This window comes from Abramis brama, assembly GCF_963993115.1.
Source record: "Abramis brama genome assembly, chromosome: 3".
NCBI lineage: Eukaryota > Metazoa > Chordata > Actinopteri > Cypriniformes > Leuciscidae > Abramis > Abramis brama.
The window spans coordinates 13,771,445-13,795,056 of record NC_139965.1 but is presented as its reverse complement, the minus strand read 5'-3'; the positions used below and the strand labels follow the sequence as shown (position 1 = coordinate 13,795,056).

The following is a 23,612-nucleotide window of genomic DNA, read 5'->3' as shown; positions in this document are numbered from 1 at the left end:
CTGCGAGTCGTTTAGTCATTTATTTTCATAGAAGGAATTCAAAGGAAACTCCCTGAGATTCCAAAACAGCCAAATTACCCTAGAAATTGGAAGATAGATGAGTCCTTTTGCTGTGTTTATTTAAAAAAACATTTTATAATTTTATATTTTACATCAAACCATCTTTGAATTGTTGTTTTAGACTATTTTGATGGTATTTATCTTTTAAATTTGTATTATTATAATTTTAACTAGTTAGTGTAACACTTTATTTAAGGTGACGTAGCTACACATTATGTACTTACGATAGTAAAAACAGTGAATTATGCATAATTACAAGCAACTAACCCTAAACAAACCATAACCCTACGCATAACTCTATAGCAAGTACATGTGGTTAATAAGTATTAGTACTTATAGGAGTACGAACAATGCAACTAAGCCACCTTTAAATAAAGTATAACCTTAATTATTAATTTGTTTTTAGCCATGCCACATTTTGGTAACACTTTATTTTAATGTGACCTTACATGCATTTACTATAGTAATAACTATAAGTTATGCACAATTACAATCAACCAGCCCTAAATCCTACCCTAACCCTATACATGCAGTTAATTAATATTACTCAGCACTTAAATGCATAATTACACTGTAACAGGGACATTAAATTAAAGTGTAACCCACATTTTAAGGATGTGCTTCTAATGACATGCCATTAAATCCTCTCTCTTTCCCTCTCTGTCCTCCCGCAGGTTCAGTGATGATAAGGGTTACGTCCTGTACCCTCAGATCGGGGATCGTCTGGACCTCATCTGCCCCGGGTCTGAGCCGCCCGGCCCCCGCTCCCCTGCCGAGTACGAGTTCTACAAACTGTACCTGGTGTCGTCCCGGGACCAGGCCGACAGGTGTGAAGTGACCGGAGCCCCAAACCTGCTTCTCACCTGCGACAAGCCCAACAGTGACATGCGGTTCACCATCAAGTTTCAGGAGTACTCGCCTAACCTGTGGGGCCACGAATTCAAAACCAATCAGGACTACTTCATCATCGGTGAGTGGGCGCATGTTAGTGGTCTGACACCACTTTTAGTTGTAGAAAAGATCTTTAGTTTGGAAGAGGCTCGCACTTCGTGTGTTCATTCAGCATCCGCCCTTGTTTATTGTTGTAATCAGGGTTAGAACAGATGGCATGATGGCATTTCATCACTGCGTTTATTTTGATGTGTTTTTAGTTCAGGCCTAGTGGGCTTTTCAACGAAGCCACAATCTTCTGCTGGGATTCAGCTGATTGTGACTTTATCGAGTGGAAGCATCTCGCGTCGGGTCGTGTTACTGGGGGTTGTTTTTGAAACGGTGCACGGTAGCGTTGAGGGAATGAGGCCTGCGCAAACGGAAGCCCGGCGATATCAACATTTCAGAAAGTAGATTTGACACAGAAAGTGATGCCCCAACACGCTCAGACCCAAAACACATGTTTTTAAAATCTGTTCTTCCCACAGTCATGGAAAACTGTATTACGTCACTGTAAGTCACCTGTATTTCTATAGCGCTTTATACAATACAGATTCTTTCAAAGCGGCTTTACAGGGATAACAGGGAAATGATGCATTTCGTTCAGCTGAAGTCAGTTCAGTGTTGATTCAGTTCCATTGTAAAGATCATCAATTATTAAATTGGTTCATTTCATCTATAAAGCATGGGAGTGTGATTCAAAAAGTTATGGAAAATTCATAGAACTTTAGTTTCTTTGGTGTTCCCCAATCCCCAACTGAAACACACTCAAATCTCAGGAGTTAAATCTCATTGACATATTTGTACGCTGAAACTGCATTTGCAACCAACGATTTTGATTCTATAACCTCATATCATTCCAAACAGGATATAAAAATGTAAGACTGGGCTCAATGTATCCGCCAGGAAATAATTGGATCATGAAATTGGATGTTAGTACGACCCTGGTGTGTTTGAATGAATCGCGCAGAATAAAACCATGTGTACTAACAAAGTAAACAGTACTCTTTCTTTTTAACACACATTACTGTTCAAAAGTTTGGAGTCAGTAAGATTTTTTAAATGTTTTTGAAAGAAGTCTTTTATGCTCACAATATTGTGAATATACGTATGTTTTAATATATTTTAAAATGTAGTTTATTCCTCTGATGACAAAGCTGAATTTTCAGCATCATTACTCCAGTCTTCAGTGTCACATGATCCTTCAGAAATCACTCTAATATGATGATTTGATACTCATTTATATTATCAATAATGTTGAGAACGGTTGTGCAGCTTCATATTTTTTTGGAAACCGTAATGCATTTGTTACACCCAGATAAATAGAAAGATCAAAAGAATGACATTTATTTGAAATAGAAATCTTTTATAACATTATAAATGTATTTACTGTCAATTTTGATCAATTTAAAGGTAACACTTTACAATAAGGTTCGATTAGTATTAGTAATGCATTAACTAACAATGAGCAATACATTTGTTATAGTACTTATTAATCTTTGTTAACATTCATTGATAAAAATACAACTGTTCAATGTTGGCTCATGTCCATTAAATAATATAAACAGATTTTTGATTTTAATCATGTATTAGTAAATGTTGCAAATATCATTAACTGATATTAATAAATGCTTTTTCATTGTTAGTTTATGTTAACTAATGAAGTTAACTTAACAAATGAAACCATAAAGTGTTACCAATTTAATTTATCCTTACTGAATAAAAGTCATATTTTTCTTTAAAAAAAAGATCTTACTGACCCCAAACATTTGAACGGTAATCTATTTCTTGAATATATATTAATTCCAAGTACCTGATGTATAGAAATCTGTCCCAGCAATTTCTATAATATGATTTTTTTTTAAATAATCATAAAAAGTAATAGAATTTGATTGGCTAAAAAGGTGTGTGAGCCCTTTATTTCCATAAAGAAAAATAATGAAAGCGAGAGAGTGATAGAAGGGTTGAAATAAACGAATAAATAAATAAATAACGGATAAGACGGAAGAGATTTGATGGCTTTATAGATGTGTCAGATTTCCTGCACGTCAGCTGTCAGTCAAGTTGCATTAACACTTTTAAAACCGCATTATGAGTTGAGCAGCATTTCAAATACGGGAGGTAAGAAATAGTCTGTGCTCAGGAGCCTGAGGTCATATTTTTGTGTGTCTTTTTATGACATGTGCAAAGTATGTGTGAAGGTGTGTTGTCTAATTTTAGCAGTTACGGGTCTCGCAGACACTGTGTCTCAGCGATAAGAATCGAGCTCTTTCCACCGGCTCCTTAATGGACAAACAAGTGTGAGTTTTCTGGTGTGTGGACGCCAGGCAGAATTCAGGGCTCTTCTGTGTTCCGTTAAGCCTTAACGTAGGTGTCAGTGACACACACACACACACACACACACGCTGCAGGCTTTATCATTGCTCCAACAGGCCCGACGAATCGATCGACTGACTGTGCCAGTCTATGAGTCCTCAAATGCTAGGTCGGAGGTGCACACACACACACACACACACACACACTCACTCAAGATGGAGAAAGAGGGAGAGAAACCATCAAACCAATGTCCACACGGAAAAAAGGCGAAAAGTGATTTTAAGGGTCATTGAACATTTAATTTAGTGTTTATGTGTGTGCGAACATGCTAAAAATAGTTGTGTGTGCATCTGTCATGACCGGTTGGTGCTCTATTTTACGACAGAGTGCACATTTGATGGCTTCTGACATGTCATGCGCATATGTGTGTGTGTGTGTGTGTAAGGGTATGTGTACATTAGAGATTTGGACCTTAGGGAGAATGGTATTAATTAACCTACCTTAACATGCGCTAATTTATGCAGCCTAGCTCAAATGAGCTGGAACAGGAATGATTCATGAAAGAGAGAGAGAGAGAGAGAGAGAGAGAGAGAGAGAGAGAGAGAGTGTGTTTATGTGGAAGAGAGCATTGACAGGTCATTACGGCTGCTCCAATCTCGTTGTCTAATTATCACATGGGTCATGAAGACGCCCTTAGGTCACTAATAACAGTGTTTACACACATACACTTAAAGAGATAGTTCACCCCAAAATGAAAATGATCATCATTTGTAAAGCAATTGTCATTGTTTATTCACCCGTATGACTTTCTGCACTGTACAGGACAGCATCTGCAGTGCTATATTATTCATATACTGTATTGTAGTTTTAATTAAGTAGGTTTAGTAATCTTATTTCGTCAGTTTTAATCATTTTTTTAAGTGTTTCTCTTTAGTTTTAGTTTGTCATTTTAGATCTTCTGCTTCATTTTCATTTTATTTCAGTTATTTGCAAAATTCCAATTTTCTAACTTTTTACATCTAATAGTTATATTTTAGTTTATTTCAGATTTATTTAAAATAATGAAAATAAAGAAATTGTTTTAGTATTTAGTTTATGAATGCAACTGAAATATGTTTAAAGCTAATTTTAATAACACTGTTAAATGTAATCTTTAGCACATCTCAAAATGAATATCTGTCTTACTTTCCATCATAATATTGTGATGCATTGTTAAAACTTGATTTTTATTTTGGTTGTTTATTTATTTATTTATTGGTAACACTTTACAATAAGGTTTCATTAGTTAACTACATTAGTTAACATGAACTAACAATGAACTGCACTTCTACAGCATTTAGTAATCTTTTTTTTTAATGGTAATTTCTACATTTACTAATACATTATTAAAATCAAAAGTTGTATTTGTTAACATGCATTTTGAAGCAACATGAACAATGAACAGCTGTATTTTTATTAACTAACATTAGCAAAGTTTAATAAATACTAGAACAAATGTATTGCTCATGGTTAGTTAATACATTAACTAATGTTTGCAAATGAAACCTTTTTGTAAAGTGTTACTTTTTCTAACACAAAATAGTACATATTTCTAATATCAGTCATTTGCTGGTTATTGGACATAACATGAAACATTAATCGGTTATAATATCCGTGCATCTCTAATTGTTTAAAGCTGTCGGTAAAATGAGGAGATTTTTGAATTTAGAGTGAAAGCAGCACACAAGCAAAATACACTCGTTTAGGTACTTTTTGGTCCTTTGCCGTTTGACAGCTCTTATTCTCACCGTATGCTTTTGTTGTAAAACATCTTTTGTGTTCCATTTAAAAAAAAAAAAGAAAAGTCATTCAGGTTTGGAACGACACGAGTGCGAGTAAATGATGACACAATTTTCATCGTTGGCCTAGCTATTCCTTTAAAGCATGATTTTATTTGCTCTGCAGTCATCCCAGTATCTATCTTACAGCAGAGTTTCTTGTAAACACACACACACACACACATGTTGCTGTCAGTCAGCGTGAGGGATTTGGGGTACCTGACTGAGGAGCAGCTCTGGGCTTCTTATCGGCGTGCCATTGCTGTGGCAGCGGACACAGACAGATGGCTAACTGTCACTCAAACCCAGACAAGACAACTCAAGAGGAAAAGAGGATGAGAGAGGGAGGTGGGGGAGGAAGAGAGAACAAGATGGACAGACGGGTTTACCGGGTTTCTCCACTGAACAGCAGCTCAGACACACACACACACACACACACACACACGCAGATGCTGAAATTCTCCGTGCGATTATTTTACGTGTTTCGTGGTGCCGTATTGTTTTGATCCGTATAAATTGCTTTCTTTTATGGCGGCCGTTTTAAGATTTGAGTGAGCAGAAAAACAACAGAGGGACAGAAATAGAAGGAGGGAAAGAGAAGAAAACAGAAACAGAAGAAGAGGCGGTCGAAGAGCAAAGGGAGCGAGGGATTTAGAGAGATCTATATTTGATGCATATTTGAACGTTTTAAAGCCCCCAGACCGAAGTTTTCCCTTCTTACTGAGACAAAAGCTAACCACAAACACCAGGGAGGAGAGAAAGGTAAATGAGTGTGTGTGAGTGTGTGTGTGAGCGAGGGAGAGAGATTTTTTTACACTTAAATTCCCAGCAGCCTGTATGTTCTGCCAGCGGTTTTTGCCTGAGTTGTTTTTATCAGTGCACATCTGGCCCCTGCGATCCAATTGGATCAGAAGAAACTCATTTAGCAGCTTTAGCCAATCAGAACATTTTGGTGCAGACCGATGAGCACAACCATTCCTGAGCGATGACAGTGATCAGAATAACAATGGCTGGAAGGATTCGAGGAATCTCTCTCTCTCTCTGTCTCTCTCTCTCTCTCTCACACACACACACACACACAGATACAGATGAACATGTGAGCCATATTGATCGACCCTGACAGAATGACTGATCAAAATCATGCTGAACAGAAGCTTGTGACACACTTACACTGAGATGAATGGCACTTGAAAATGTGTTTATACGTCAGGATTTGCCTTCACTGTGACGAACAAATGTCACAAGGCTTTTAAAACCCCAAATCACCTACATGTACAGTAGAAACTACCAGAGATTCGATTCCGATTGCGAACCTGTTCCGATTCTCTTTGATTCTGATTCATTTGGGCATACTGGCCGTTTTTAGCACAAACTGATCTGTGCATATCAAATTTAAATAGCATTTATTTTGTACAACAGTTTTCATAACAATGTGTAAAATAAGTTTAACAAATATAAACGCAAATTATAATTTCAGTTATGAACTCGCATGAAAGAGTATAAGTTTAGAGTACGTTTATGAGGCTTTTAGGATGATTCATTTAAAAGAACGTCTCATAAGAGTAATTTGTTCGTGAGTGGAACTATTTTGGTTTTTGATTCAGTTAAAAGAACTGGTTCATATGAGTCAATTGTGAATTGAACTAATAGCGTCGTATGCTTTTGATTCACTAAAAGAATCGGCTCTTAAGAGTCAATTGTATCTTAAATCAGATTACTACGGAGGCCTGTGAGGACATCTTAATCGAAAGACGGGGTTTCTTACATTATTTGCTGGCTTTTTATAATATCACTTATAATTTGGACTGTAAACTAAGGTAAAATATTACTTATTTTGCTGCTGGGCTGTTGATTCTGCGTCACCGTTGAAAAGCTGTACAGAAAACACTGACAGAGTAAAAAAGATTGATCTTGGGATTTTAAGAGGCTGTATCGATGTTGCTCAAATGAAGTTTGTGGTTAATCTGAAAATCAATTTTTACCCAGCTCTAGTAGCACATTCTGCGGGACAGAAGGAAGAAAGAAGGTTTGGGAAAGAAAAGTTAAGGAGTCTGTTTGCGGAGTGTGAGTAAGTGAATGTGACAGTTCGCCTCACCAATTTAGGTCAAGAATCAGAACAGTGCAGTGTATGTTTCTATGGGTGTACAGGTCTGTCTATACTTGTCAGGGAAACCTTACCTGAAAAAGTCCTAATAGTGCAGCATGGCCAAAACCAACTTGTGAAGTCGTCTTAAAGGGACAGTTCACCTAAACAAGAAAATTCTGTAAGTTTACTCATCCTCGTGTCCTAAACTTGACTTGCTTTCTTCTGCTGAACAAAAATGAAGATATTTTGGTAACGCTTTCTAATAAGGTTTCATTTGTCAAATTATTAGCACAAGTTTCGTGCAAATTCATAAGTCGACACCATTGCTGAGTATTTTCTCTTTAAAACTGCAGTGAACCAAAGACAGTCTCAAAAACACGGTTTGAAATCGCTGGCGTTTCTGACGTCACAAACTACCTTGTAACCAATCAGGTCAACGTGTGATCGTCAACGAGTGGATCTCTGAGCTGCTGTGAGTGAGTGGAGGCGGGGCTCATTTGCATATTCATAGAACAGCGTTTACTAAATGAGGCAAGGATGTAGAGTTACATTCAAGCTATTTTAAGGCATGAAGAAAGATTTTGGTGATCAAAGATGAGTTTTAAGGTATAAAATGATTGACTGAAGGGGGACTTTAATGCTAATCTCTAAATTTAGTAATACATTATTAACATCAAAAGTTGTATCTAATAATATTTAATGCACCTGAACTAGCATGAACTAACAAACACTTGTATTTTATTAACTAACATAAACAAAGATTAATGCAACACATGTATTACTCATTGTTAGTTAATGTTAGTTGAATTAAAAATTAGCATAAACTATTCCTTTCACATTTTGCTTGTGTTTTTTCAATTTACTATTTACAGATTTGTGTGAGGGTTAGGATAGGTTTAGAGTTGCAGTTGGGCAAATCTGTAAAATCTGTGAGATATAGTGAAACCAATGTGTGTGTGTGTGTGTGTGTGTGTGTGTGTGTGTGTGTTTATGTGTGTGGATGGATGGATGGATAGATGGATTGAACAGATACTCCCCAAAGGTCAGACAGAAAAAAGCCCACACTAATTGGATTCCAACTAGTTAACATTGTGTGATTCATTTAACCACACACACACACACACACACACACACACACACACACACACACACACACACACACACACACACACACACACACACACACACTCTATGCAGTAGCAGACAAAGCCAGCATTGTGCCTCATTCTGCTGAGGAACCACTTGTGGAGGGATGTGTTTCCCGGGAACAGGGGGTCCGCTTATCCAGCGCTCACCATGCCATTGACCCTTGACATCGCCTCACTGGGCCGAATGCAGAAACACGACGACATGGCCGCAATTTAGTGTGCGAGATCACACAAACATGACCCGTTAATAGCAATAATGAACAGAGACACACACATGCACACAGCTGTGTGTGTGAAACACAATAACCACACACACATGCACAAATCACACAGAAGCTCATGTTGTAATTCTCCCTAGATCATCTTCATAGATCATGTATTCATCAACCACACACTCGCATGGCAAACACACTCTTTGGGTAAACAGACTTTAGGCAGAGAGGATGTTTACTGTGTGTGGAGGGAGATTAAAGAGTTGGGGTGGGATTGGGGTTGACCAGCTGTCCATGAGAGAAACAGATAGAGAGAGAAAGAGTGAAGAGTGTTTGCTACTGAACGAGCGGGCAAGGAATTGAACAACTCTGGTTCAGATTCTGATTTCTTTTTAATTCCGGTTGAATATTCACTGTAAAATCGAAAATGGAACCTATTTACTGTCTTAAAACACATTCCTGGTCTTATTGGGAATTAATTTGCAGATGTTATTTCACTTTTTTATTTTTTTTATTTTTTTAAATGTATTAACTTGCTCAGCTTCTGAAATGACTCTCATCCCCCTCCCCCCTTTTTTTTGGCTGATGCCATTAGCCTGATTATTTTTATTTCCACTAATCAAAATGATTTAATAATAATTTCAAAAGTTTAAACTTTCTAATTAAATAAAAAATCCTGAAAATATTAAGCAGCACAACCATTTTCATCATTGATAATAATAAGAAATGTTTATTAAGCAGCAAATCAGCATATTAGAATAATTTCTGAAGGATCACGTGACACTGAAAACTGGAGTAACGGTTGCCTTGAAAACAATTATATTTAAAATATATTAATATAGAAAAATGTTTTACCTTTTTTTTTATCAAATAAATGCAGCATTGGTGAACATAAGAGACTTCTTTCAAAAACATTTTTAAAAAATCATACCGGCCGCAAAATGTCTTTTATTCTAATCAACTGATTCTGTTCACAATTTCTGGCTGTACAGTTGAATTATTCAGTTTTGCATATGGAAATTCTTCACTCTTATGCAAGTTAGATTAGTTCTTTTAGTACTGATTTGTGAGTGACTGATTCGTGAGTCTATTTAACTGATTCAATAAAAAGAACCGAGAGTCATTTGTTGTGACTCAGACTAGACTGACTGTGCTGTATTTTTGTTGTGTGCAGCTGAGTACAGTGCAATACAAAGATGAGCTGCCTGTTCATCATCTTTGTTTTATACGTTTATTTTCTTAATTCCCAACACTAACTCAGACTCAGTCCTCTCTGTGGACGCATTAATCTCACCGTTCATTTGGCTCTCTCTTCTCTGCTCTCATTTGTTGTTCCATCTCCTTCCAGATCTTCATCCACTCATCTGTCCCTGGGATAAATCTTTTAATCTTAGTTTATTTATTTTCTTTTAAGCTAGTGTATCTTACCAGCACAAAGTAGTTTCTTCCCCTTATCTGACCTCTTCTGTCGTCTTTCTTGCTTCCCCGTTTTGGCCCCCATTTTTCTTTTTGGCAGATTTCTCATTCTGCTGTTCTTTATGCCAAAGCCATAATTCACCAAGCGCTCTGGCTGGCGTGCCAAGATTTTAATAATCGTTAAAAATGCAAAACCGCACAGGCATTTTAGAGTGAGTGTGTGTGTGTGTGTAGCAGTCGCCTCTAAAGTGCATAAGAGCATTTGAGCTAAGATCACCACCTCAGTCATAGCAGAGTCAGAGATCCTCGTTAGCATTACACACGTCTACACCGAGAGCAATTGATGTGATGCATTTCATTTTGGCCCTGTTTACTCCTGGAGTTAAGATGCCTTTTGGTCGATCGGATCTCAAGTAGACGAAGGAGACACATTCCCGTTTACATCTGGTGTTTTAATCCGACTCTTTTGTCCACTTTCAACCACTTCTGTCCTGATTTCTTCGAGGGGAGGGTCTATGAGTGGGGAAATGTTTGGGCTTTTTCAGATCTTTCAATCTAATGGACAAAATAAGTTTGTGCAATTTACACATACGAAAAGCAATCTGGTTGAATGTGTTTTTGATTACCTCTGGAAGTGGTGGAAAGTGGACAAGCTCAAAACGTTTTAGACCCCGTTTACACCTGTATTTAGTGTCGTCCACTTGTGATCCGATCGACCAAAACTCATCTTTATAACACGGCCTTAGATCAACAGAGCTGTCTACTTTGCAAGTGCATGAAGTTGCTCCATTTTTGCATAGTCTGATCCACTTACACATAGTCAAATACATCTCATTTGGCCAAGAACCGACTACTTAATTACTAACAAATCTCAGTTCACTTTTTAGATTATTTTTAGAATTTTTCTTTATATTTGGGGCAAGCGAGCACAGCAGTATGCGCTCATGGATATATTATTTACTTGCCAAGTAAGTTTCTCAAACAAAATTTATACAAACTTTGGCAAATCCGGCGACTAGTTATTCCTCAGAAGAGCTCATTGTAACAGGCTTTGTTTCCCAGTAAACTGATATAACCTGTGTACGGCGACTCCCGGATATTGCTTCAAGCCAGCCAATCAGATTGTTGATTGCCAATTGGAGAAAAATCTGCCTACTTTATTGTACATCAGACTCATAAATAGGAGATGACAGAAATTAAACGAAAGTTCAGTCATCGTTCTGTAACCCTCTAGCCAAAACCGTACGTCTTTCTTGAAGATACTGGACCACAAAAGAATATATTTTGAAAAAATGCCTGTACATTAAAAGTCAATGTTGGTTTGAACTTTTCTTGTGTGGACAAAAATAGTTCAAAATATTATCTTTTGTGCAGAAGAAAGTCATACGGGCTTGGAACGAAATAAGGGTGACAGAATGATAACCAAATTTTCATTTTTGGATTATTTATTCTTACTATTTTTGAATATCAGCATTAAAGGAATAGTTCACTTAAAAAAAAAATAATAATAATTCTGTCATCATTTACTCACCCTCAAGTTGTTCAAAATATCTTCTTTTGTGTTCATCAGAAGAAAGAAATTCATACAGGTTTGAAACAACTTAAGGGTGAGTAAATGATGACAGAATTTTCATTTTGAAGAAATCCTCTAAGTCTTCCATGTTGCATTTTATTCTGGCCAAGAACTGATAGTAAGAGCCATGTACGTTTGGGAACTTGTAAACATGACGTTCCTGTGAATCAGATAAAAACCTGTAGGCTATACTCCGACCACCCAAAAATTGCGCGCCAGTTTGAGAAAGCTCTCAGCACTTTTTTTGTGCAATATGCATCCGTCCGTACGGTCTGAGGCCGAGACTATTCCTGTCATAATCAACGAATCTGTGAAGCTTGAATGCTGAAAATAGAATAAGACAGAACCCTAACCTCACCACAGGACAGATTAAATCAGCCGTTGTTCATTTAAAAACAAGACATTACCACACGGTACGTTCTGTCCTATGGGTTAATATGCTCTTCTTCTGACTAATGAGCTCTTTTGAGTGCTAATATTCCATCCATATATTTACAGCTGTGCGAACGAGTTTATTAATATGGAGGAGAAGATGCATGTCTCAGCTGGGTTTGTGCCACCGCACCTTCTGCTCAATGTGTGAAGCCTGTTCCTCCCCTCTGAAACCAGGATTGTAATGCATGCAATTAAGGAGTCTAATTAGGGTAATTAATTCTGTGGGAGAGAGGAACCCAACACTCCGCCATTCACGGTTATAGATCTGACTTAATCCCTGTGCCCTACACTCCAAACACAAAGCTGTCTCAGATAATGGGGGCCAGGGACTCTGCGCGCGTGTGTGTGTGTGTGTGTTTGCGGATCCGCTGTCTTCTCTCAAGCTAACAGACAGCTCTCAAACTAGAAGGCTCTGGAAACTCTTCAGGCTTGGAAAATGAAGGAAATGGGCAAAGGTATAGCCTACTTTTGAACATTGTGAACGAATCTTCTCGATTCATTTGAACCAATTCACAAAGCAACTGTGAAGCAGAAGCTGTGATTAGCCGCGTTTCCATTACCCTTCAAATTGCGCAAATTTAAATTGCGAATTGAAAATACACTTAATTGAAACACGTAATTTTCGCAAAAAAGTTTTCACGCTCGCATGAGGTGGTTTTTCAGGCAATTCGAAAAATAAATATTTCGCAAAACTGCAATGGAAAACTTACAGTCACCTGACGTAATGACGCGGTGTGTTTGGACAGAATACGAGACAGAGTTCTTTATTAAATTCATAAAAGACAATAGAATTACAGGAATACTGAATTCTAAACCTCAAAAAAATGGCACAACCAAGACCTCAAAGCAGAAATGAGGAAGAAACACCCAGAAACACCTCATACTCGGGCTATATGTGCCGCTCACAGTATAAGTGTCTTTCCTTACCATTAATACTTGGATAACACGCCTATCTCCTTCGATTAATAATAATGGCTAGTGTGGCGGCTGCAACAACCTACCAACATTCGTTGCCATGATTTTTGGAATGACTTCTCGCGAGAGGGAAAAATGACGTTTTAGTCGCATAACATCGGTTAATGGAAACGCAGTCATTTTTCGCAATAGTTTTTATCGACATTTAGAAAAAAAATCGCAAAAGTTTCGCGCAAATCTGTAATGGAAACGCACCTATTCCGGACTTTATTTGAGCAGGTCTGTCATTTTATCTTGAGAACAACATAAACAAAGGTCTGAAATAGAGTGAACATCAAACATTTGTAGATGAAATACATCTTAATTAAAACATACAGAAGATATTTAACCAAATAGACTTCTTGTAGCACTTTTTTTTTTACTTTATTCACTGTAAGATTAATTTAAATGAACAGAAATGAATCTGACGTTGCAGTGTTACACAATTATGTCTATTTCTGTGAGAGAGATTATAGATGATATGTGGGTCAGTGTGTGAATTGTTTTTCCATTCCCAAATGAAACAATTTGCCAAAAATGTTTAATATTGCTGTATCGATTAGGACTGTTTGTGTGTGTTTAGATGTGTCTCTGTTTGTGACATATACACACACAAGTACAACATTTGAAATGTTTTATGTACTGTATAAATGAATGAATCAGTGAATTGTATTTTTGTCTTCAGAAGGAAAAATGTGTTTCAGAAAAGTGAAACAGTAACAGTCAGTGTGTTTGCGTAGGAAACTAACGCATATTTATCTCTTTTAAATGCTGTCTTTATGCTGTCTCTCTTTCACACACACATATTAAGATCAAAACACTTACACGTAATTGCACATCCTGTCATTTTAAGAAAACCAGCGTTCTCTTGTTCACTCAGTGTGGCTTTGGAAAAGCTTGAATAACTCATTTAGTTCCTTTACATAAACACAGACCAACATTACTTTCTCTTTCTGTCGTTCTTTCTCTCTCAAACACATCCAAAAGCTCTTCCTCCCAGCCATCCAAACCCTCATTCTTCTATTTCTGCTCCAGTGTGTGAATCCACTGAGGACAAACACACAACAGAAAGTATGTCACATTCAGCAAAACAAACCGCACAAACAAGCCTTAATCAAACATATTTCCTGTCACAGTAGAAACACACACACAAATCTTAGTTATTGCTTTCATTGTCTTTCCCACAATCCATCATCTCTATTTCATCTGATTCTTTCTGTCCATCTTCCTCCTTTTCATTCGCTCGCTCTCTCTCTCTCTCCCTCGAGCCCTACGCAGGCACAGATGTCAGGATACATTATTTCAACTGGCTACCTCCCATGTTTCTCTTATTTCTCCTCCTTTCTCTCTGTGTTTCTTTCGTTCTCTTTTCCCCCTCCATCCTGTGCTCTCCGGGTGATAGTGATGTTTGGGTTTTAGTGCGCTTCGGATACACAAATGATAAAAGAAGAGCTAAAAGCTCGACAGGATCTCGCAGAAGGCGAACATCTTGTCCCGAGTTTGTCTCTCAGTCTGTCTGTCTTACACACACACACACACACACACACACACACACACACACACACACACACACACACACACACACAGCCAGAGAATTATGGTTGGCTCTAGAATCTGTCCAACCCTAAAGTACTCCAGATGTTGGAGTGTGTGTGTGTGTGTGTGTGTGTGTGTGTGTGTGTGTGTTTTTCAAGTGTGCGGTTCTGGCTGTTCTGTCAAACAGAAGAGCCGAAGTGGATTCAGTTTTTTTTTCGGTGAGCGTTTGGAGACGTTGTTTCATTTTTGGCTTATAGGCACACACACACACACACACACACACACACACACACACACACTGCTGTTCTCGCTGCTTTGCTCGTTGGCAGTGTTCTGCTTGCTTTCATTAGAACCTGTAATTAAAACGACAGTGAAATGTGATTACAGTGTTTAAGATGTTGGGCACAAGCTGAAATAGTGCTGTGTGTTGTGTTGCTGAAGACAGGGCGCCAGAGATCATGCAGGACTCATCTGTAAGGTTGAAAAGTGTTTTTGTACATACATATATGTGAATAGTGTGATAGGGCTGTGTATCGATATGTACAGGGGTTACAATACGATATATTGCGATACTGTAAGAAAGGCGATATATTGCTAATTTATTAATGGCGATAGGATCATCTAATTTTAGGAAAACTGTCATAAAGACAGTAACCATGTGCATAATACCTGAGCAAAAACTTTATTTCATCAAAACAGTGGGATCTGCATTTGCATTTGCATATATATATATATATAGTATAGGTGTGGGGTAAAGAAATACTTTTATTCACTAAGGATGCTGAGGTATTCATCAAAGAATCGTAACATTGATAATAATCATACATGTTTCTTGAGCAGCAAATCATCATGTTAGAGTGATTTCTGAAGGATCATGTGACACTGAAGACTGGAGTAATGATGCTGAAAATTCATCTTTGATCACAGGAATAAATTACATTTTAAAATATATTAAAATAGTAAACAGTTATTTTGAATTGTAATTATATGGGAACATGTTGCTGTTTTAAGTGTATTTTTGATCACATAAATGCTGCCTGGGTGATCTAACCATTTAATTATCATCAGTGTTTTGGCCCTGATGCCAGATTTATCCTTCAATTATTATGAATAACCTTATGTGATGCATTTATGAAGTTAAAAAAGAAAGAAAGAAAATGGTCATAGGAACCTGTTATTTGGAATATTCAGCAGATTCTAAAAATATATAAAAATAATTTAATCAATAAAAAAAATGTTGTTGATTTTTCAGCAACTATTTTGTAATATATACCATTACAGTGATATGAAATTATTCCTGATCCCGCCCATCTCTTGGCTGAAACCACTTTAGCCGTCTCCCCGTGTGCCGTGTGTTTGCCGTTTGGCTTTGATGTGACCCAGAAACCAACAGTCCACCAGAATTTTCAGCCACACTCTCCGCTCCGCTACTCCTCTCCTGTTTTTTCTGTTTTATACTTGCTGGCATCTTTATATAGCAACCCCCTCCTTCCCTCTTTCTCCATCTCTTTATCTCTCTTTCTTTCTCCCTCTTGCTTTCTTTCACTGAATGCCATCTCCTTCCTCCCTTCAGACCATTGACCCACTTCCCTGTTTTCTTGCTCTTTCTTTCCCTCCACACTTTTGTCCTTCACCTCAACAACTTCTCCGTCTCCGCTCTTGAAGTGAAAGTTGTCCGGAGGGCAAACAAATGTTTTGGCAGTGTTGCGTCAGCGGCGTGTTTCGTGTGGCTAGGCTGATTTAACATGTTGAGTGTGTGGTGTGCCGGGTCAAAGTGGAGCATAAGAACAGAGACACCAGTAAAAAAGGTAGATACTGTAGACAGATAGACAGACAGACAGACGGATAAATAGACAGACAGACAAACCAATGAATGGATAGATAGACAGACAGACAAACCAATGAATGGATAGATAGACAGACAGACAAACCGATGAATGGATAGATATAGATAGACAGACAGACAGACAGACGGATAAATAGACAGACAAACCAATGAATGGATAGATAGACAGACAGACAGACAGACAGACAAACCGATGAATGGATAGATATAGATAGACAGACAGACAGACAGACAGATAGATAGACAGACAGATAGATAGATAGATAGATAGATAGATAGATAGATAGATAGATAGATAGATAGATAGATAGATAGGTAGACAGATGGATAGACAGACAGACAGACAAACCGATGAATGGATAGACAGACAGACAGACAGACAGACAGACAGACAGACAGATAGATAGATAGATAGATAGATAGATAGATAGATAGATAGGTAGACAGATGGATAGACAGACAGACAGACAAACCGATGAATGGATAGACAGACAGACAGACAGACAGACAGATAGATAGATAGATAGATAGATAGATGGATAGACAGACAGACAGACAAACCGATGAATGGATAGATAGATAGATAGATAGATAGACAGACAGACCGATGAATGGATAGATAGATAGATAGATAGATAGATAGATAGATAGATAGATAGATAGACAGATGGATAGACAGACAGACAGACAAACCGATGAATGGATAGATAGATGGATAGATAGATAGATAGATAGATGATATACAGATATCAGGTGGCCAGAAGGAAAAGTTGAGCATCAAATACTTTGATCTCCTCCAGTCCTCTCTCACTCTTTCTTTCTCTTGTCTTTCTTTAATTAAAATGCACTGGATGTTTAGGCTCATGCAGTCATGACTCATCTATTCTGAATTGAACCCACTCAGTGTAAGCAGATATAGATACATCCAGATTCCTGTTGCAGTAAAGCATAGATCTGTTGCCCACAGCCATGACCCAGTTAAGCTGGATGTCCTTCCTCCTCTCCGACCTCATCCTCACTGTCAGCCGTGCCGGAGCACCGATGACGCTCTTCATAACCCCACATAACCCAGGAGTCCTGCAGAGATATCCCATCATGCCTTGCTCCTCTCCTCTCTGTTCTGAGATGAAGTGTTGTTTTCTAGATTGCTGGTGTCTGGAGAGGCTTGTTGGTACTGTAGCACTTAAGCCAGAGTATATATAATGCATTATGATATTCTTTATTCATTGAAGAAGAATTCATAACGCTTTATGCACGTCTTGCATATAATGCACAATGTAATACAGTATATATTTATAAATACTTGAAACTACAGTTATGCGCAATAGTTATATTATATACTTCTATTAACAGTTACATAATTTGGCTCATCATCATTAAGCTCTTTAACGGTATAACTATTAAAGTCCCCCTGCAGGCAAAAGTTTTATCTTGAGATGCACGATATATCGGCCACAATATCGTTATCGGACGATATATGTTCATTTATAATGTTATGGTTATCGTCCCAATAAGAAAATTTGGCCAATATATTAAAGCCGATAAATAATGTATTATTTCCTTCAGCTGAGACACTTCAGATGTGCACTGTTCAACATGATGGTTTTGAATTGCTTGAAATATGATCGAAATCACTTCAAAAAAGGAAAATACAGTTAAGTGCAACATGCAGCGCAAATCTGTCACATAGGCTACATAAAATTAAAATGAGAAAAACATTATTATAATTATGTGCTTGGGACATGGCTTTTAATGCTGAGACGTTTGTTTTTGTAATCAGGCTCTCAAAAATTATATAAAAATGTGGATTTAGATTTATCAACCAATATATATCGGTTTTCGGCTTTCAAATATAAAGAATTATCGGTTATCGGTATCGGCCAAAATGTTCATATCGGTGCATCCTTAGTTTTATCCCATCTTTGATAATCAAATTGAAAAAAGCTTGAATGTAACTCTACACCCTTGCTTCATTTAGTATATGCGGATCCATAAATATGCAAATTAGCCCCGCCTCCACTCACTCACACCAGCTCAGAGTACCTAATCCACTCGGTCAGCTTTACTGTGGTAAACGCTACACAATGGCAAGTGGAAATACTGGTTTAATTCAGCAATATATGTTTAAACCAGAAACTGATTCTTCAGAAGAAGAGGAAGAGTGAATTATACAGGCTCGTCTACAAGTCGATGCTCTCTGCAACGTCAAACACATAACGGTAATTAATATGATTATCCTTTTGCTTGACTACGTTATCAAACAGCTAATAGTGTGTTGCTAATGTTTCACAAACCATGTTCCCGTTCGCCATCTCAGAATCAGGCCGATTTTGTCCTTGTTCCAGTTCTTTTTTCATATGTTTCATATATATTTAGAGTCGTTTTTAATTTATATAAAGTATAGAAAGGGAACAGGATCAAAGCTCATTGTGTATTCTGTCATCTCTTCATATTTAATCTGTTTTGTATTCTATGTAATACATTTAGAGGCTTTATGAGCGTTGATGGTGTTGATATTCATACAGTAGATCCCACAGCTGATTTACAGTCCAGCAGATTTTACAGTCTGAACAGGATTAGAGCTGTCTGATCTCATTACATGAGCCACCAAATGCTTTATTTGTTTACACGCTTATTTATAGACTCAAATCAACCTTATCTGGAGAAACGATGAGGGACTTTTCAGATCTCTCCCTCTCTGTGACCCCTGCCCTCGTAAGCTGCTTTTCTTCTCTCGGACACTTGCTCTGCTGGAGTTTTGATTCATGTCGTTTGTTTACTCATACAGGCTGATGGGCTGGCGGAGGCATGAGCAGTATTAGAGAAGGAATGGTTAAGAGGTCAGAGGTTAAACTCTCTCTAGTGGTTCATAAGCCTGTCTGGCAGGCCTCCAGTATACCAGGCTTCTCTCATACTCGACCACTGGAGCCTTTAACCTCACGCACTCCCGCTCTAACACACTACAGCATACATTTACAGCGTGGAAAAGCATGCGCTGTCTGTGCGTGTGGTGTCATGCATGCTTTGGGACTGTAAGAGTGTGTATAGACGAGGAAGTGTGTGTGTGGTCCTTGCGTGTCTGTGGTCTGGTCCCTCTGAAGAAGCTGGCTGCCCTGTGCCCGAGAGAAGAAATGACCGTAATCTGTCTCGATGGGTAGAAACGTGAATAACTGGCCACAAATGAAAATGTCATTGAGCATACAGGAAAGATCATGCAGGGCTGTGGCTAATGGGGTCAAAGGTGGAAATGATTCAGATCCAGAGGAGCCCACAGCAATGCATTTTGTGTCAAAATATGAGGAATATTGCGAGTTTGGTATTTGGTACAAGTTGAGCTTAACCTGGAGTTAAGATGCGTTTTGGTCGATCAGATCTCAAGTAGACGAGGGAGACACATTCCCGTTCACACCTGGTGTTTTAATCCGACTCTTTTGTCCACTTTCAACCACTTCTGTCCTGATTTCTTCGAGGGGAGGGTCTATGGGTGGGGAAATGTGTGGGCTTTTTCAGATCTTTCGATCTAATGGATAAAATAAGCTCACGCAATTTACATATGAATGCGACCGGAGACGACGGAAAAACACACGGAGAGCATCAGCTTTAGTTTCTGCTCTGACAGCCGAACGCTGTGAGTGTGTGTTAGAAATCAGGAATGATGAGAACCAAACCAAACTTCAAACCAAACTTGGGTCTCCAGCCAAAGTTTAAATCCCGTCTGTCTAGCCGCTTCCCATAATGTTACGCATGAGGTCAGTAGGAGGAGAGTAGACGGTCTTTTGTGGCTGTTTGAACACAGTCGACCACATTACAAAAGCAATCCGGTCGAATGTGTTTTCCACTACCTCTGGAAGTGGTCGTAAGTGGACAAGCTCAAAAAGTTTTAGCTGTGTACACCTGTATTTAGCGTCGTCCACTTGTGATCTGATCGACCAAAAGCATCTTAGTATCAGGTGTAAACACGGCCATAATGTTGATGACCACAAAACATTATTTCCACTAGTCCCTACAAGGTTTATTATTATTAACTCAAACTAAACCTATTAAAAACATTTCTGTTATTTGAAATGATGCTGAAATAAAAATTTAATTTAATATTAGTTGGAAAAACTGAAACTAAACGAAAATGAGAAATGTTGCCGTGGCAATAAACTCAAACAAGTTTAAGTTGAAGCACTCAGATTATCATCTGGAAATAAATAATAAATAAAAATAAAATAAACCTAAATAGCAGTATTAAAAAAATTAAGAAAATGATAAAAGCGCATAATGAAATTACGAGAAATTAAACTAAAATTAACATTAAAAAAATAAAAGTATAAAAATAAAAGCCAATTTATTTTAAGGATTCTTTGATGAATAGAAAGTTACAAAATTGCATTTATTTGAAATATATTTTTGTAACAACGTAAAAGTATTTACTTTTACTTTTGACATGTCGTTCTTGAATAAAATTATTAAAAAGTAATGTTTTTCTTTCTTACAGAAAAAAACCTCTTACTGACGCCAAACTTTTGAACAGTAGTGTAAAATGCAAAGTGCAAAGTCATTTATTTATTTATTTGTGTGTGTGTGGTAATTATACCACAAATGCTGTCACTCAAGCTGAACTTGTATTGAACCAGCAACATTCCTTAAATATTTCATTCACAAACTGAGCTTTTTTTTTTTATATTTCAATCCGTTGTCTCCCAAGAGAAATATTCAGTTTTGTAATACTTTATTATTGATGGGATCAGAAAATTAGAGCACATGTATTGTCCTTACATTTTGAGGCCCAGCTCAATATACAGTCAAGGGGCCCAGAATTCCTTTCTACGGCCCTGCTTGAGTGTGTGTGTTTTGGGAGTAGATTATATATACACTCTCATATGTCATTTATGTTTTAAACATGTTTGCATTTGACGACTGTATTCTAGTGTTACTGTGTGTGTGTGTGTGTGATCATCTGGGACATTATGAGCTGCAATTATGCACCATTGCCAAGACTGTCAGTGTGATATACTCGTATACATACCTCAAGAGGCTCCTTAATCTGTCCTGCTCGCACACACACACACACACACACACACACACAATCTCATGTTAGCCTGTAGGCTTTCAAACGCGGCTCTTTATCATACACTCACACAGAGCTATTTATAATGACATCGCGGTCTTGTCAGACACGTCAGGGTGAAAGTCGTCTACAGCGAAACGTTGTCTCTTGTGCCTCGTCATAAACTGACCAATCAGAACGCTCAGAAACATTAAGAGAAGTGCCATCATTACGACATCAGCAGTCATTTTCCCTCTTAAATTGATGTTGTTTTGGTGGATAACGGCATGAATTGTGCCTCGCACGAATATTGCAGTGTTTCTCCTGCTTTTAAAGTAAATGGAAAACATTATGATTTCGTGACGGCGCTGAGTCTAATGTAGCACCTTTTCTTTTTTTTTTGGTAAATTCTACCATCCTTCTCTCCTTTAGCTGTCGGCACTCTCTTAATTGCTTATGAGGGCTTCATTAATGGCTTAAATCAACCATACCAATGTGTTGCTGGTGATTTATTGAGTCTTATTTAGTTTCAGGAAATATGAAGTGTGAGCCAAAGGTGGAAATAGTTGGCCGAGGACAGCAGTGCAAATCTCTCTTGGTTCAGTACTGAGAAGAAGAAAAGAAAAAGAAAAAACACATTGTATTTCACACTCACACACTGAGTTCTAACTTCACGTTTTACAGCTCAATAATGGATGTTTTGAGATTTGGGTGCTTTTAATGGAAAATTAGGGGTTATTTACTGCTCATTGTCTATGGACAGCATCTGTGAAATGTTGCTGATTGCCAAGATCATTCATTTTGACCCGTTCCTCGGTCTGTAACAAGGAGGAAACATGCTTTTAGCCTATATTAGAGCTGCACGATTAATCGTTAAAAGATCACTGTCTCGGTTCAAACACATACGTGATCTCATTCCTAAACGGCAATGATTCGGCTATGTCTAATAAACCTTTGACAAGTACGATCACAGCGAACGCTCAAACAAGTCCAAAACGCTGATTCATCCAGTAATGGGAGATGTGAAGTCATTGAATCATTCATTCAAACCGATTTTTAAAAAAGTAATTCATTCAGATTAATTAAACATTTTTAAATGGACTGCAGTAATTAACATTTTTTCAGAACCTCAGGTGAATTATTGAATTAATTAAATTAAATTACTATTTGTTTAGTTGTCTGTTCAGAATCATGGGAGAATCGTTATCACTTTTGAAACAAAAAAACATGTGATTCTCTCTTTCTCTCTCTCTCTCTCTCTCTCTATATATATATATGTAGTTTTAAATGGAAGTGGGCGGGAGGAAACATAAACATTCAATAGAAAAGATCCTAATTTAAGTATTGATTGAAAATCTTACCTTCTGTCATAGCTCTTAAATCCCATCAGTGTGATTTAAATATTTGCATATTCAAAACTGTTTCAAGGCACATTATAATCAATCCCTGATGTCAAAGCTGTTGTGATACGTCTCGATGTGCCATATTTCAATGCACATGAATATTCATGAGATTTCAAGTGTGTCTTTTTAGAATTATTTGTTGTTATTCATATTTTGAATTAGCTTTAATTGTATATTTTCAGTTTTCATTAAAACAAAATATTATTTTTACTTTGTGCTTTTGTCATTATTACTTTTTTATATTTATATTTAACTTTAATGCATATTTATTTCAGTTTTAGTTTTATTAATTTTGCACTTCCTCTTTTGTTTTTCATCTAATATTTTAATTTTCTTTTCTTTTAGCTTTATTTCAATGAACAAAAATAATTTTTAATAGTTTTATTTTGTTAACGATAACATTACTGGATTTGCTGCAAATATTTAAATTAATATTAAAATGTTATGTATTTAACACGAAATCTATGGATTCAGAAGACTTAAAAATTGTCATATGAAGTACTTTCACGATGCTGATATGGTCATTTTTCACCCGTTACTTTCACTGTATGAGCAAGAGCAGCGTGAACACTCTGCTAACACTCTTCTTTTATGTTGCATGGAAAAAAATAAAATTATGCATATATGTAATGAAATGAGGGTGAGAAAATGAAAGCGTAATTTTTACACGGATGTTCATTTATGAGGTTTAAAATGCTTGTCTATGGTAATCAAATTCCAAAATATTCCTTTAACTCACAGATTTGAATATTTATGATGATTTAGACTCTGCCGTGAAAAATATATCTAACATGCATGCAACACAAATACACACACACACACACACACACACACACACACAAATG

The 23,612-nt window shown here is 37.3% G+C and overlaps 1 protein-coding gene across 1 annotated transcript in view; it reads left to right on the top strand.

Annotated features, from left to right (window-relative positions):
• Nucleotides 1–23,612, top strand: part of efnb3b (ephrin-B3b) — an 80,298-nt gene that overhangs the window by 45,493 nt on the left and 11,193 nt on the right. The window contains exon 2 of the mRNA XM_084107592.1: nt 735–1,030. Within this exon, the coding sequence (XP_083963718.1) occupies nt 735–1,030 (296 nt within the window). The remainder of the gene's footprint in view (nt 1–734; nt 1,031–23,612) is intronic.